This window comes from Chanodichthys erythropterus, chromosome 1 (assembly GCF_024489055.1).
Source record: "Chanodichthys erythropterus isolate Z2021 chromosome 1, ASM2448905v1, whole genome shotgun sequence".
NCBI classification, from domain to species: domain Eukaryota; kingdom Metazoa; phylum Chordata; class Actinopteri; order Cypriniformes; family Xenocyprididae; genus Chanodichthys; species Chanodichthys erythropterus.
The window spans coordinates 22,544,555-22,559,728 of NC_090221.1; the positions used below are offsets into that span (position 1 = coordinate 22,544,555).

General features: G+C 35.5%; 1 protein-coding gene across 1 annotated transcript; it reads left to right on the plus strand.

Annotated features, from left to right (window-relative positions):
* Positions 1–56: 56 nt before the first annotated feature.
* On the plus strand, positions 57–9,719 carry ctsf (cathepsin F). Its single transcript, XM_067390539.1, has 14 exons — positions 57–448; positions 1,369–1,488; positions 1,825–1,906; positions 2,118–2,176; positions 2,280–2,352; positions 3,011–3,124; positions 3,299–3,447; positions 3,711–3,807; positions 4,577–4,657; positions 4,767–4,886; positions 7,392–7,456; positions 7,775–7,865; positions 8,051–8,109; positions 9,536–9,719. Exons 1-14 carry the CDS (start codon positions 212–214, stop codon positions 9,608–9,610), a joined length of 1,422 nt encoding a protein of 473 aa, XP_067246640.1. The 5' UTR covers positions 57–211; the 3' UTR covers positions 9,611–9,719.
* The last annotated feature ends 5,455 nt before the right edge of the window (positions 9,720–15,174 follow it).

The window sequence follows — 15,174 nt, forward strand, 5'->3', positions numbered from 1 at the left end:
TATTATTATTATTATTATTATTATTGTTAATATTAAGCTTTTGAAGAAACATGTCCCGCCCCCACACAGAGGGGCATCATCAGTCTTCCATTTTTGTGCGGGGAGGCTCGTACTGAACTGCCGTGTGGAGCAACAAAACACTGCAGGCTTACGATCCAAAAACAAAGACCTGATAGATCGTCGCAGCTTTCTGTTCCAAGAGCTCGACAACATGTACTTTAACCGCGGTTACCCTGTCATCGCTTGCTGCGTCCTGGTCGCTTTGGTTCTGGGTATAGAAGATGGCCCAGATCGCCCGGTTATCGGAGCTCCGGGATCGCCGGTCCGTCTGTCGGAATCAGACCCGGGGGTTATGAAAGCAGTGAAATTTGCCGAGGAACGATATAATATGGGATCCAACACGATGCACATACGCCGTGTTAGTAAAATCCTTTCGGCCAGCAAACAGGTAGAATTAATATCTGATATCTACAATGTTATGCAAAGCCATTGTATAGCCTACAATTCTGCATACAATAACTGTAGACAGAACATAATTATGTCTATTATTGTTGACATTTATTATGGTTAATGTTTTATATATTATGACTTATTTATTTTCACTATTCCGATACTGGACATGGAGTTTATTATAAGGAGTTATTTTTACCGCATTCATGTGATAAGACGTAAACAAGCTCAGAGCGTGCGCAGAGGCCTCAAATCATGCCTCAAATACATAACAGTGTTGAGCGGATTAAGCAGCACAACACTGCGCGCCTTTTGCGCAGTAGTTTATTACAGTAGATAAAAGAGAAGCTGCGCAATTATTAACATTTACCAAAGTTTTTAGGACGGTGTATTTAAAGGTCGTTTAAAGCCCACTGTTCTATAAATACCACAAATTCGTGCGGTTTGTGATATAATTGTTGTGTGTAACAAAATGTATTTAGGTACATAAAGTATTAGAAGGTAATCGTTATCTAGTAAATATATGTAACTAGTGTATTACAATTTCGGGCACGCTTAAATGCATTAGTTAACAAAAACTAAGAATGATTTTTTTCTGCATTTATTTATCGTAGTTAATGTTAATCTCAGCATTTACTACTATATTTATTATCATCAGAAATGGTATCTGTTAACATTAATTAATACACTAAACTAACATGAACATTTACTAAAACAATAACAAAAGTTGCTGTAAAAGTATATTGCACATTGTTAGTTTATGTTAGTTAATGAATTAACTGATGGTAACAAAAGAGAACTTATTGTAAAATGTTACCAAGATTTCTTTATTTAAGTGTAATTTGAGAGAGCCATAGTTATTCCCTTATTCAAAAAGAGTGATTTGTGTCTTTGATTTCTGTTCTATGTCTTCCACAGCTGGTGAAAGGTATTCGGTACAGTATTATGGTAGAGATTGGAAGCACTCAGTGTAAGAAATCCCTAGAGCTGAGCACTGTGGACAACTGCGATTTTTTCCAAGAGCCCCACAAACAGAAGGTGAGCAAACACTAATCTTTAATCCATGTAAAACGTCACTACTCAGTGTCTGTAATGGCAAACTCTGCTGTTGGTTAAAAAAACAACATCAAAACGTACATTGATTAATAGTCAAAATACAGTGTAAAATACAGTACATTTAGGGTAGGATTTTTTTTGTTTATTGTTGGATTGCATGCAGTTTTGATTTCATGTTCAAAATAAGCAGTAGCACAAATTCAGTATGATAACCCGACATTTTGAACCTGCCCATTTGCTGCAAACACATGCTGTTCTTAGAAATTTACTATGCACATCCTCTCTCCTAAATCACACCAATTCTCTGTCTCTCCACAGATGGAGGTTTGTTTGTTTGAGGTTTGGGACATTCCCTGGGAAAGTAAATCCACCCTACTTAAACAGAAATGCGAGCCTGCGGGTCAGTAGCCTGGGACAGATGGCAGATCTGTCTGCCTCATGTAGTCCAAATTGTCTTCATCACATGATATACTGCAGTGGTGTAAAACAGGGACATGCATACTCATTATGTTTTAAGAACGGATTTAAAGTTATTTTTATCATACATCCAATTTTAATTGTTTTCTACCCAACATGCATTTGTAGTTACCTTGATATTGTTTATGTCTTAGTTTCAAAGGAGCTCAAAAAGGTTGCATCTGTACCCCTAACCCATGGCAAACCCATGAAGGTAATGCAAAGTACACTTAAAATATGTCATAAAATATTTGCAAAAGTTAATTAAATATTTGTGAGCTTTTCAAGATGCCTCACTTTTTTATTGCTGTTTTCAGGAAACTGTGGAGCTTCTGACCCTGTTTAAAAACTTTATGATCACATATAACCGAACATACAGCTCCCAAGAAGGTAAGACACAAATATACATTACCATTCAAAAATTTGGGGTCAGTAGGATTTTTGTTTTGAAATAAATTGTTGTTTTTTTATTCAGAAAGGATGCATTAAATTGATCAAAAGTGAAAGTAAAGACATTTATAATATTATAAAACATTTATATTTCAAATAAATGCTGTTCTTTTGAACTTTCTATTCAAAGAATCCTGGAAAAAAGTGTCACAGTCACTGAAGACTTGAGTAATGATTCTGAATAAATTACATTTTAAAATATATTACAATAGAAAACAGTTATATTAAGTTGTAATAATATTTCACAATATTGTTTATGATCATATTAATGCAGTCTTGGTGAGACTAAGAGACTTCCAAAAACATTAACAAATCTTACAGACCCTAAAACTTTGAACGGTATTGTACTTTAGATTACAATGAATTTGCCACACCTGTACATTTTACAGTGAAATTGCTCAGATACTCATAAATAGTAATACTAATAAACAAGGGATTCGTTTGTAGTTGTTATTAATGTATCATGTATTAATGTGTATTACCCATCACATGGATACCATAATAGTTTTTTATAGTAGTATGTCATTTAATGGCTGTTTGTATTGCACATACACAATTAAAAGTCCTTTATTAACCACTGATCCATTAAACTCCACAGAGGCAGAGAAGCGTTTGCGCATTTTCCAGGAGAATATGAAAACGGCACAAACGCTACAATCCCTGGAACAGGGGTCAGCTGAGTATGGGGTCACCAAATTCAGTGACCTCACAGGTATGTTTATGGATTTTTAGATTCTCATTTATTGCTCAGTAAAATATTGGAAAAAAGAGTGTCCAGTTTTACAAGACCAGAATCATAATTTTTTAACTTTTTACATTCCTGTTGTCCCAAAAACACACATGTGCAAGGCTCTCTAATATGTACTAATCATATTGATGTGTGTAGAGGATGAGTTCAGAATGATGTACCTGAACCCAATGCTGAGTCAGTGGACTTTGAAGAAGGAGATGAAGCCAGCAACCCCGGCCAGTAAGGCCGCTCCTGACAGCTGGGACTGGAGGGACCACGGGGCGGTCAGCCCTGTAAAGAATCAGGTATGACAGCTAGATTAGCATTAATCAGTGGGTGTAATTGAATGAAGCATATATATATATATATATATATGTATATATGCTTTTAGTTGCTACTGTACACTCAAAGTGCTTTACAATGGGATAAGGGGTCATTGAATTGAGATTAATATGATGAATGATGAGTGAATCAGTGAAATATGAATGCTTCATATGTCTGCAGAATAAACTTAAATAAAGTGGTTTATTATAATTGTTTAAAAAGTTTAATGCACTGTCTGTTGCAGGGCATGTGTGGCTCTTGCTGGGCATTTTCTGTGACTGGAAACATCGAGGGACAGTGGTTCAAGAAAACTGGACAGCTGCTTTCCCTATCTGAGCAGGGTAAATATAAACTACACTACCGTTTTAAAAAAAGGGGCCAGTAAGATGTTTGTTTTGAAAGAAATTATTTTTTTTATTATTCAGCAAAGATGCATTAAATTGATCAAAAATGACACAAGACAATTATATTTTGACAAAATATTTCTGTTTCAAATAAATGCTGTTCTTTTGAGCTTTCTCTTCAAAGAATTGTGGGGGAAAAAAAGTCACGGTTTCCTCCAAAAATTAAGCAGCATAACTGATTTCTAATATATTATATAGAGGGGTCGTGACACTGAAGACTGGAGTAATGATCCTGAAAATCCAGCTTTGCATAACAGGAATAAATTACATTTTAAAATATATTCAAATACAAAACAGTTTTTTAATTGTAGTAATATTTCACAATTTGTTTTTATTGCATTTTTAATCAAATAAATGCAGCCTTGGTGAAGAGAATAGACTTCTTTCAAAAACAAAAAAAACAAAACAAATCTCACCGAAACTAAACTTCTGAAAGGTAGTGCAGTTTTTTCCTCAAAAACAAAGAAATGTTTCTTGTTTGAGAAGACTTGCCACCACTGTGCTAGGGTGATGTGGAAAAGGAATAGCAAACCTCTCCTCAACAAGCTGCATGATTTGGTGCCATTATTGTCCATATCACAAATGCCACCAGATGAATGCCTTGCCTTAGCAAACACCATAAATAACATGAAATAAAACAGGAATTATTGTATAAAGTGCTATTCTCAATGTGAATTTAACAAATTCATTTGTTTGCTCATCACAGAATTAGTGGACTGCGATAGGCTGGACCAAGCATGTGGAGGTGGGCTGCCGTCTAACGCTTATGAAGCCATCGAGAAGCTTGGTGAGAAATAACAGAGTGGCAGTCATTCCCTAGAAAGCAAATAACTTATAGGGAATCTGTAAGAGTAAACATATCCTATATAACTGTGCTTTTTCTTTCACCCCTAAAGGAGGTCTTGAGACAGAAACAGACTACAGCTACACAGGACACAAGCAGAGCTGTAATTTCTCTACAGGGAAGGTGGCCGCCTACATTAACAACTCTGTAGAGCTGCCCAACGATGAAAACGGTGAGTGAGAGAGATGAAAATATGAGGGTAGAACTAGAGATGTGTCAATAAACACAATTAAATTAAAGACATTAGAACAACACTGATGATGGAAATACCTGCACTAGAGGAAATTAAAGCAGGAAATTAAAAATATCAATTTTTAATCAGAATATTTGGAAAGAAATATGAGCTATAAGCTAATCTTACTTAAATGTGAATAAACAGTACCATTCATAGTTAAAGTGGGTACGGAAAGTATTCAGACCCCCTTAAATTTTTCACTCTGTTATATTGCAGCCATTTGCTAAAATAATTTAAGTTCATTTTTTTTCCTCATTAATGTACACACAGTACACCATATTGACAGAAAAACACAGAATTGTTGACATTTTTGCAGATTTATTAAAAAAGAAAAACTGAAATATCACATGGTCCTAAGTATTCAGACCCTTTGCTCAGTATTTAGTAGAAGCACCCTTTTGATCTAATACAGCCATTAGTCTTTTTGGGAAAGATGCAACAAGTTTTTCACACCTGGATTTGGGGATCCTCTGCCATTCCTCCTTGTAGATGCTCTCCAGTTCTGTCAGGATGGTAAATGTTGGTGGACAGCCATTTTTAGGTCTCTCCAGAGATGCTCAATTGGGTTTAAGTCAGGGCTCTGGCTGGGCCATTCAAAAACAGTCATGGAGTTGTTGTGAAGCCACTCCTTCATTATTTTAGCTGTGTGCTTAGGGTCATTGTCTTGTTGGAAGGTAAACCTTCGGCCCAGTCTGAGGTCCTGAGCACTCTGGAGAAGGTCGCATTCATCTTTCCCTCGATTGCAACCAGTCGTCCTGTCCCTGCAGCTGAAAAACACCCCCACAGCATGATGCTGCCACCACCATACTTCACTGTTGGGACTGTATTGGACAGGTGATGAGCAGTGCCTGGTTTTCTCCACACATACCGCTTAGAATTAAGGCCAAAAAGGTATATCTTGGTCTCATCAGACCAGAGAATCTTATTTCTCACTATCTTGGCAAACTCCATGCAGGCTTTCATGTGTCTTGCACTGAGGAGAGGCTTCCATCGGGCCACTCTGCCATAAAGCCCCGACTGGTGGAGGGCTGCAGTGATGATTGACTTTCTACAACTTTCTCCCATCTCCCGACTGCATCTCTGGAGCTCAGCCACAGTGATCTTTGGGTTCTTCTTTACCTCTCTCACCAATGCTCTTCTCCCCCGATAGCTCAGTTTGGCCGGACGGCCAGCTCTAGGAAGGGTTCTGGTCGTCCCAAACGTCTTCCATTTAAGGATTATGGAGGCCAATGTGCTCTTAGGAACCTTAAGTGCAGCAGAATTTTTTTTGTAACCTTGGCCAGATCTGTGCCTTGCCACAATTCTGTCTCTGAGCTCTTCAGGCAGTTCCTTTGACCTCATGATTCTCATTTGCTCTGACATGCACTGTGAGCTGTAAGGTCTTATACAGACAGGTGTGTGGCTTTCCTAATCAAGTCCAATCAGTATAATCAAACACAGCTGGACTCAAATGAAGGTGTAGAACCATCTCAAGGATGATCAGAAGAAATGGACAGCACCTGAGTTAAATATATGAGTGTCACAACAAAGGGTCTGAATACTTAGGACCATGTGATATTTCAATAAATTTTAATAAATCTGCAAAAAATGTCAACAATTCTGTCAATTTTAATGTCAATAAGGCGTGCTGTGTGTACATTAATGAGGGAAAAAATTAACTTAAATGATTTTAGCAAATGGCTGCAATATAACAAAGAGAGAAAAATATAAGGGAGCCTGAATACTTTCCGTACCCACTGTATAACACATTAGCCCCCGGGTTCACAGACAAGGCTCAAGTCTAGTACCAGACTAAAATGCAAGTTTAAGCTATTTTAACTGGAGGCAACCTGAACTGACATATCTTAAAATATGTCAGTGCTATTTTTTTCTAAGGCATGTTTATAATTTGTGTAAATATTTGGGGTTGGTTAGATTTTTTTTTTTTTTTATGCTACTCACCAAGGCTGCATTTATTTGATAAATTACAGTAAAATTGCAAAATATTATTAGAATTTAATAAAATTGTTTTCTATTTGAATATATTTTAAAATATTATTGATTCCTGTGATGGTAAAGCATCATTACTCCAGTCTTCAGTGTCAGATGATCCTTCAGAAATCATTCTGATATGCTGATTTGCTGCTTGAGAAACATTTCTTATTGTTGAAAACAATTGTTCTGCTTATTTGTGTGGATTTTATCTAGTGTCAGATTTTTTCATGATTCTTTGATGAATAAAAAGTTAAAAAGAGCAGCATTTATTTGAATGCAACATTATAAATTTCTTTGCCGTCAAGTCAGTTGAATGCATCTTTGTTGAATAAAAGTACTAATTTCTTTTTTTTTTTTTCTCTTTTTTTAAAAAAAGCAATTGTACTGACCTCAAACATTTAAATGGTAGTGTGTGTTTCCAGTCTGTCTTTTGATCTAAAATGTCTTGATTCGTATCATGTCTTGTAGAGATTGCTGCTTGGTTGGCTGAGAATGGTCCAGTGTCTGCTGCCCTCAATGCTTTTGCCATGCAGGTAACATAAATGCACCATGGAGCTGCTTCATTGGAAAAATATACTGTTAGTGTGCATAAAGTGTTATGTAAGTATACTGCCCTATAATGTTCTGGGCACTCAAAGTTTGTAGTACACTTCAGCATACTATACAACAGTTGAACGTACAGCGTGTAATAATGAGAGATATTAGATAAGAAAACAGTTTAAAAAACAGCAGCACACGTTTCTGGTGCTAAAGTAGATTCAAGCATACATATGTCATAAAACAAAATGCTGTTTTACCTGGTTACTTGCTGAAGTTGCCCTTTTTAAACATTTTGTTGATCTTGTCTTTAGTTCTACAGAAAGGGAGTGTCTCATCCTCTAAAAATCTTCTGCAACCCCTGGATGATTGATCATGCTGTGCTGCTCGTGGGATTTGGACAACGTGAGTTAAATAGCTTGTACTGATACGGATCTAAACTTCAGGCATTTAACGGCAAGGCTTTGCAAATGACCGTTTCAAAATAGACATTTACAGCAATGTAGAATCAAGCAACAGAGTTGCATAGTGCTCAAAGTATAGTTCTGAAGTATAGTACTGAGTATAGTTTTTTCTGCTTTTGTGTGCAGGTAATGGTGTTCCATTCTGGGCCATCAAGAACAGCTGGGGAGAGGACTATGGAGAGCAGGTATGAAAAACAAATCACCTGAATGTGCAATATCATGTGCAAATAAAATAAGTTCGGCTTGCATCTCAGTCACACATGCCATATATTAAGAAAAGAACAGAGATCATTATTATATGAAAAAATTAATACTGCATGACCTTTGTATACATTCATTCTTGACTGATGCTGGGGAAAAAAAAAACACTGATGTTTTAAAGTGCCCCTATCATGCTTTTTCAGATATTACCTTTTATGTAGTTTGTAATATAGCTGTTTGTGAATCTAAAAGGTCTACAAAATTTCAAAGATCAAAGTGCATGAAATAATAAAGTTATTGTCTCCCAAACAAAAGAAAGTTACTATTCTGAACTGCCTGAAATGAGTCGTCAGTAATTCCAGTCTTGTTTCCTGCTTAAACCTACGTTGGTTTGTTACAAATGTGCATAGTGCCAGCCTATGGTCTTCACTGGCTGCCCGTGAACAACATCTACTTTGACCCTCAAACACTGTAGATGTAGCTGAGACTGGAGTTAGGTTCATGTTGTTGACATGTCGAGAAGATGCAGATCCAGAGCTGTAATTCAGATATAGTAATGGGTGTTTCTTTTCCGACACGTGCTGTAAGCGGTCGACCTGTCAAAACAGACTCGGCCATCTGACCAATCAGACCAGACTTTCAAAAAGGAGGGGTTAAGCGAGACCAAATCCTTTATCGAACTGTTTCAGAAAATGTAAGAAAAGAAGTTAAAGGTTTAGTTCACCCAAAATTCTGTCATTTATTACTCACCCGCATGTCATTCCACACCCGTAAGACCTACGACAAATTAAACAAATTAATCACAAATTAAGATATTTTTGACGAAATCTGATGGCTCGGTGAGGCCTGCATCACCAGCAAGACAGTTAACACTTTCAATGCCCAGAAAGCTACTAAAGACGTATTTAAAACAGTGTGACTACAGTGGTTTAGTAGCTTTAGTAGCTTTCTGGGCATTGAAAGTTTTAATTGTCTTGCTGGCAATGCGGGCCATTGGATTTGTTTTCTGAAGATGAACGAAGGTTTTACAGGAGTGGAACGATGTGAGGTTGAGTAATAATGACAGAATTTTCATTTTTGGGTGAACTATCCCTTTAATGTTCCAGTGTATATTGTGAGAGAATTAAACCTATTGTAGGAGACCTCCAGAACAAACTTTGGAACTTTTAAAATAGCTTAATATGGCACACTTAAACATGTTTTGATTGTTAGAAAATTATTAATGGAAAAGGATCTATAAATTGTGTTATTTGCAATCAGAGTATAACATTGCTTATACATGTAGACTTTTCGCCAACATCATCACACATCAATTCTTAAAAACATTTGGTCATGTTCCTAACTTATAAGTATGTCTGTAGACTATGTAATGTCTATTATCACAAAGTTTTTCCTATACTTATTTTATAGGGTTACTATTACCTGTACAGAGGATCCAGACTGTGTGGAATCAACAAGATGTGCTCATCTGCAATTGTGAATTAGACGCACACACACACACACACACACACACACACACACACACACACACACACACACACACACACACACACACACACACACACACACACACACACACACACACACACAAAAAGCATGGATACAGAAACATTTCACTCATGAACATGTGATGGTTCTGTACAGAAGTTCGTCATCATGTGACCTGTGAACACAATAGTGCAAAACACATTCTTCTGAACATATTTTATCCATATAAGCACATAATAATTCTCAGTAGCTCAAATATGTGAAGTATTTCTCTTGCGGTCGTGTACTTTAGTTATCAGTCCTTCTTTTTGCTGTTACAAGCATGCTAGACAGCCATTCCATTCAGAATAACTGAATTTAACATACATTACCTCAGATCCACATGTGCAGTGATGACACAGCAAATAACCAAATAGCAAAGGAGGACAAGATAACAGCACATTGTTTACCATGATACTGATACAAACATTACATGTGTTGTGATTTTAGATAGGCAGTTTAGTTAAATATTTTGTGTTTTACTTTAATTTTGTTATTCTGTATTTAATTATATAACTTTTAATTTAATTCCAAAACACTGAATTGAGCTTTGTGTGGTTCACTTGTAACTCTGCTGAATGATTAGCAATTAACAATTTTTAACAGTGCATTTTAGATTTCTGAGTGCATTTTACAGAATATTTTTGAGCTACTAGTCTTCGAAACTACATTTTGACACTATGAATTCACAGTATATTTTGATCATTCCGTTAATGTAAGCGTGGCTCTTTTTACCCACACATCTTCCTTATTTTTGAGCTTATTTGGATGCATGGGAAAAAGTTGCTAATGCTTCTTCCAAACGCACAATGGAAGATTTGAGGTTTTGTGGTAGAAAAGATAAATCTCTCAGTTGCCGCACTGTACTGTTCAAACCAGCTGTATCTCAAATGCATTATCAAACCTGTATTGCTGAATAAACTCCCAAATGTGTCTGTTGTGCTTTATGCTGTCATAACAGCCATGTTTTTGTAAGTTAAGTAACTGAGAAATATTCATCTAGAAAAGGCTTAAATTAGTCTAAAATTTCAGCCATTTCAAACTGCACAAAAACACCCAAGATGAAAGCAATCGCAACAGGAAATGAAGCAAGAGCACTATGGTTAACCTCAGAGGTTTCTGATTTGTTTTGACACACTGGGCTTGTGTTTCTTACAAAATATTACAGTTTTTTTTTTTTACAATCACTAGGACCCATTTCTCAATATTTAGGTAACTTTTTCAAAACTCTTCACACGGTTCTCCTAACCAACTTTCATCTTGGCACAGCAGTTAATTTCACATTCAAAATGCACTAAATCTACCAAAACACTTCATTCATGTCTCAAATCAACTCATTCTTCCAGAACACTAGCAAAGTTTTTCACCCAGCAAACACTTTGTCAGTCATAAAACAGACCTAAAAAACACTATTTACACTGTTTTCTTATTTCTTAAACTCTCCATTGTTTATAATTCACTGCAGTTTGACCATGTTTATATAACAATACAAAATTATTCCTGAAGTTTTCCCATTTGAATGGATAATGAAATTGAAAGACTAATGTGTAAGTGTTCAGTTTCATCTAATTGATAGAAAAAGATAAAGTTTAAACTGTGCCAAAAAGATCAAGATTTGCATTGCTCAAGTCAAGTCAGAAATGTTAATTTGAGCATGTACTACCCTGAACCTTGCAGGAATTATTTTTTTACATTTCTTAGGTGGAATACGTTTTGTCCAAGGTCAATGCTTTGAAGATTTTGTTGAGCGCTCTCTAGTGGTTATTTGTGGTAGTTTACCTTAACGCGACCATCATTCTTCAAGCTTTGCAATTTTCACGACACCAAAGACCTAACATGGCATTGACCTCAACAGAGATTACACAGTTATAAACATGTCATGTTATTTTATTGTCTTAAAAAGTTACACAATCCCCAAGGGAGGGATTTAGTACACTAAAACATTTAACAGCACAACTACACAAATGGGGATTTTTTTTTTTTTTAATTTATAGACTTTACCAAAAAAAATCCCCCTTGTAGGTTTTTATACTTAGCTTGACAGATAGCCATCTCTTACAGAATGACATAATGTCACAATAAGGAACAATGTTATTGAGAACCATAAGAAATCCATCATGTTTAGGGAAGACATTTCATGGACTATCAGTATTTCGTATGAAATATGTTCATTATAAACAGAACATCCATTCGGATGATTTTTTTTCCTTTTTCTTTTTACAGTCACCAGAGAACAGGCATTAGTGCAAAAATGGTATAACAAGGTAGTCCTGGCTGCAGTTTATCCTTTTATTCGAGAGCGTGACATTTTACAGTCCTCTAGAACTCATGAGGGGACTCATACTCTGACGAAATATGACAGATGTTCACTAAATGGTGCAGTGAACATCATTTCACAAAAGAAAAAATCTATGCTTTCAGACTTATTAAATAAGTTATTTAAAAACTTAAGTCACTGATTCTTGAATACTGGGACAAAACAGGACACAGAACAAAATTTTATACCTCAAATAATTATTTTGTATTAACTTGCATATGTTCAGAGGCATTTACTTTGGCTTGGTTGCTGTTTTATAAATCATTTATATATAACTCATTCACAGGTCAATACTGTCAGTTACAAAATGTGTACTGTCATGATGCGACATGATTTGCTAGATTTGTCAGTATTTAGGATACATATTTGAAATGATTAATGGCAAATATGAATTAAAAATAGACAAATCTAGCATTTAACTTTAAGAAGGAAGAAAATGACACTATCATAACCATATTTTATTGACAAAACAACCACACAAGTTTTAATTGCAGTAGCCACTTTATTTTTTTGCTGTTGCTACTAGGACTCTATAGGAAATTATCTAAAACCATCCCAAACAATTTTATTACAATCTGTAAGATGGTAAATTATGGTCAGGGAATAAGTATAATTACCTACATTAATTTTATATATAATAAAAACTGTAATATTGTGTAATATTACAATTCAGTGTCACATTATCCTTCAGAAGTCATTCTAATACGCTGATTTGGTGCTTAAAAAACATTTCTTAAAGGTACACCATGTAAAAGTTTTGTTTTGTTTGTGCTTCAGCTCTGAGTGAGCGGATGAATATGACCCTTCACAATAGATAATTCTTTATAATGAAATAAAAATGAATGAAGTTCATGGCAATTTATCTGTTCAGAAAAATAACTTACTCGCCTGTTGAGTAATAAAAACTATGTTCTGATCAAATTTTTCGTGACCCCAATCCGATCCAAGTCATTGAATATCGACCACCTGCCTATTCCGAGTCCTAATCCAATATTTGTATTTTCCTAGTTGCTTGGTGCAGACTTCAAGTACATTGAAGTTATTAAAATCAATCCAGTGATTATATATATATATATATATATATATATATATATATATATTATATATATATATATATATATATATATATATATATATATATATATATACACACACACACACACACACACACACACACACACACACACACACACACACACACACACACACACACACACACACACACACACACACACACATTTATATGGTGAATTTGTGTAATATATATATGGTATACATTAATATATTAATGATGGTTGGCAAAGCTGCTTCAAGCAGCATACTGCCACCTACTGCATGACATCTGTGTGACAGCTGATGTTATAAGGATCTGGCTTTGAATAGATACCAATCGTCAGTTAAAAAAAAAAAAAAAGCTTAATCAGCACTATTAATAATAACGCCATCTCCGCATCACTTTTACTATATTTCAAATCCCTCAGTTGTCGCCATCTCCAAAAAGCCAAGCCAATGTCGATTCTCGTTTTATTACGACCTGTCGTGTTTGTCTGTTTGGGAGATTTAGCTGCTCCATATCAAACTTTCTTGCTTGTTGTGACAACAAGCCTGTGCCACTTCCACACCATACTTGCTTCAAAGTTGCAGAGAAACTTTTCTCTACTTACAGATATGATGAGACACGTGCGGGCGAGTGACGTATGTACACAATTTCTCATGAAAACAAGGTTTGATGATGTATTGACTCATTTAACTGTTGTTAATTTTGAACAAAAAAAGTTACGTAGTGTACCTTTAATATCATTGTTGAAAAAGTTGTACTGCTTATTTGAAACAGAAATGTTTTGTACTTTTATACATTTCTATTGTCACTTTTTATCAATTTAATCCTTGCTGAATAAACAAATCTTTTTTACATTAGTGGTATTACATTATATATTCTTTAAATAATTTTGTCAAAACTATTCACCAGATAAAATTGACATGTTTTGCCCCACATCTCAAGAATCAGTGAAATATTGTTCTATTCCATGAATTTGTGAACTAAACGAACTGAAAAAAGTAATTGGAATAATAATAATAATAGTAATCATAATAACAAATAATAATAGTGAATGTTATTATAAAACATAATAACAACAATGGACATATCAGAGATATGAAGTTCTAAATTATCCACTCTATATGGGTCCTATATGATTCCAAACTCTACACAAGTCTCCTCTCTGTTACAATGAGATTCGGCTCTAATAGTATGAGAACAGTAGGTTACTAACGCTTTATGATCGAGATGTGATTGAAAAGCACTAGCAGTACATTCACAGTTTGCAAGCTGATAGTGGTTTGTCTAATACAGCGGACCTGGGGTGGGGGGTGGATGTCACTCTTGTCTCCCTCTACGACTGTACAAATAGTGGAGGTAGCAATGTGTGTATTCTGTGTCGTCTAGTAGTTGAGCACCTGGTTAAAAGAGAAAATTGAGAAGAAAAAAAAAATGGATTCCAACTTTTTTTTTCTTTTTTTTTTTTAAAGAATAACGGTCCATTCATTGAGAAAGCACCAGTAATATTTAAATTGGTATTTTCTTCTAAACAAATAATGCCTTGATGGTGGTATGTTTTGTTAAGTTTCAATAAACTACAAACGTCCCAGAAAAATCTCAGGACAGTGGCTGATACACAAGGATGCAGTAAAAGGATTCCAGTGGAAACAGATGAGCCTGTTCAGATTTCCAAGGATATTATCGTGGCCTTCAAGTTACGGCCAGCAAATATGAGACAGTAAGTCAGCAGAGTTCAGAGGGACCTGAGCGCACAGAATGAAACGCTAGACACAGCGATGAATGAATAGGCAGAGGCAACGCAGCCAAGTTTGGATCAGAAGACAGTTAAGACCCGTAGTGGATACATTAAGCTATAAAGGACACCTACAAATGAGTTTGATCAAGGATTTTATCCCAAATGTGACCGCAGATCATCGTAAATTTAGTCCTAATGTAGTGACGTGTTTGTCTGCAGCAGTATTTGTTACAAATATCAAAAAAAAAAGAAAAAGTAAAAGATACCTCCAGTGAATCATGATGAACTGCTTTTTCTGAAACATGTCTCTATTTGAAATTACAGCTGGAACAGGCGTCACACGAGCTCAGAAGGTCCAGCCTGTAAGATTGTAACAGTCCTGGTGAAGTTCAGTTTAACAGTCCCCATCA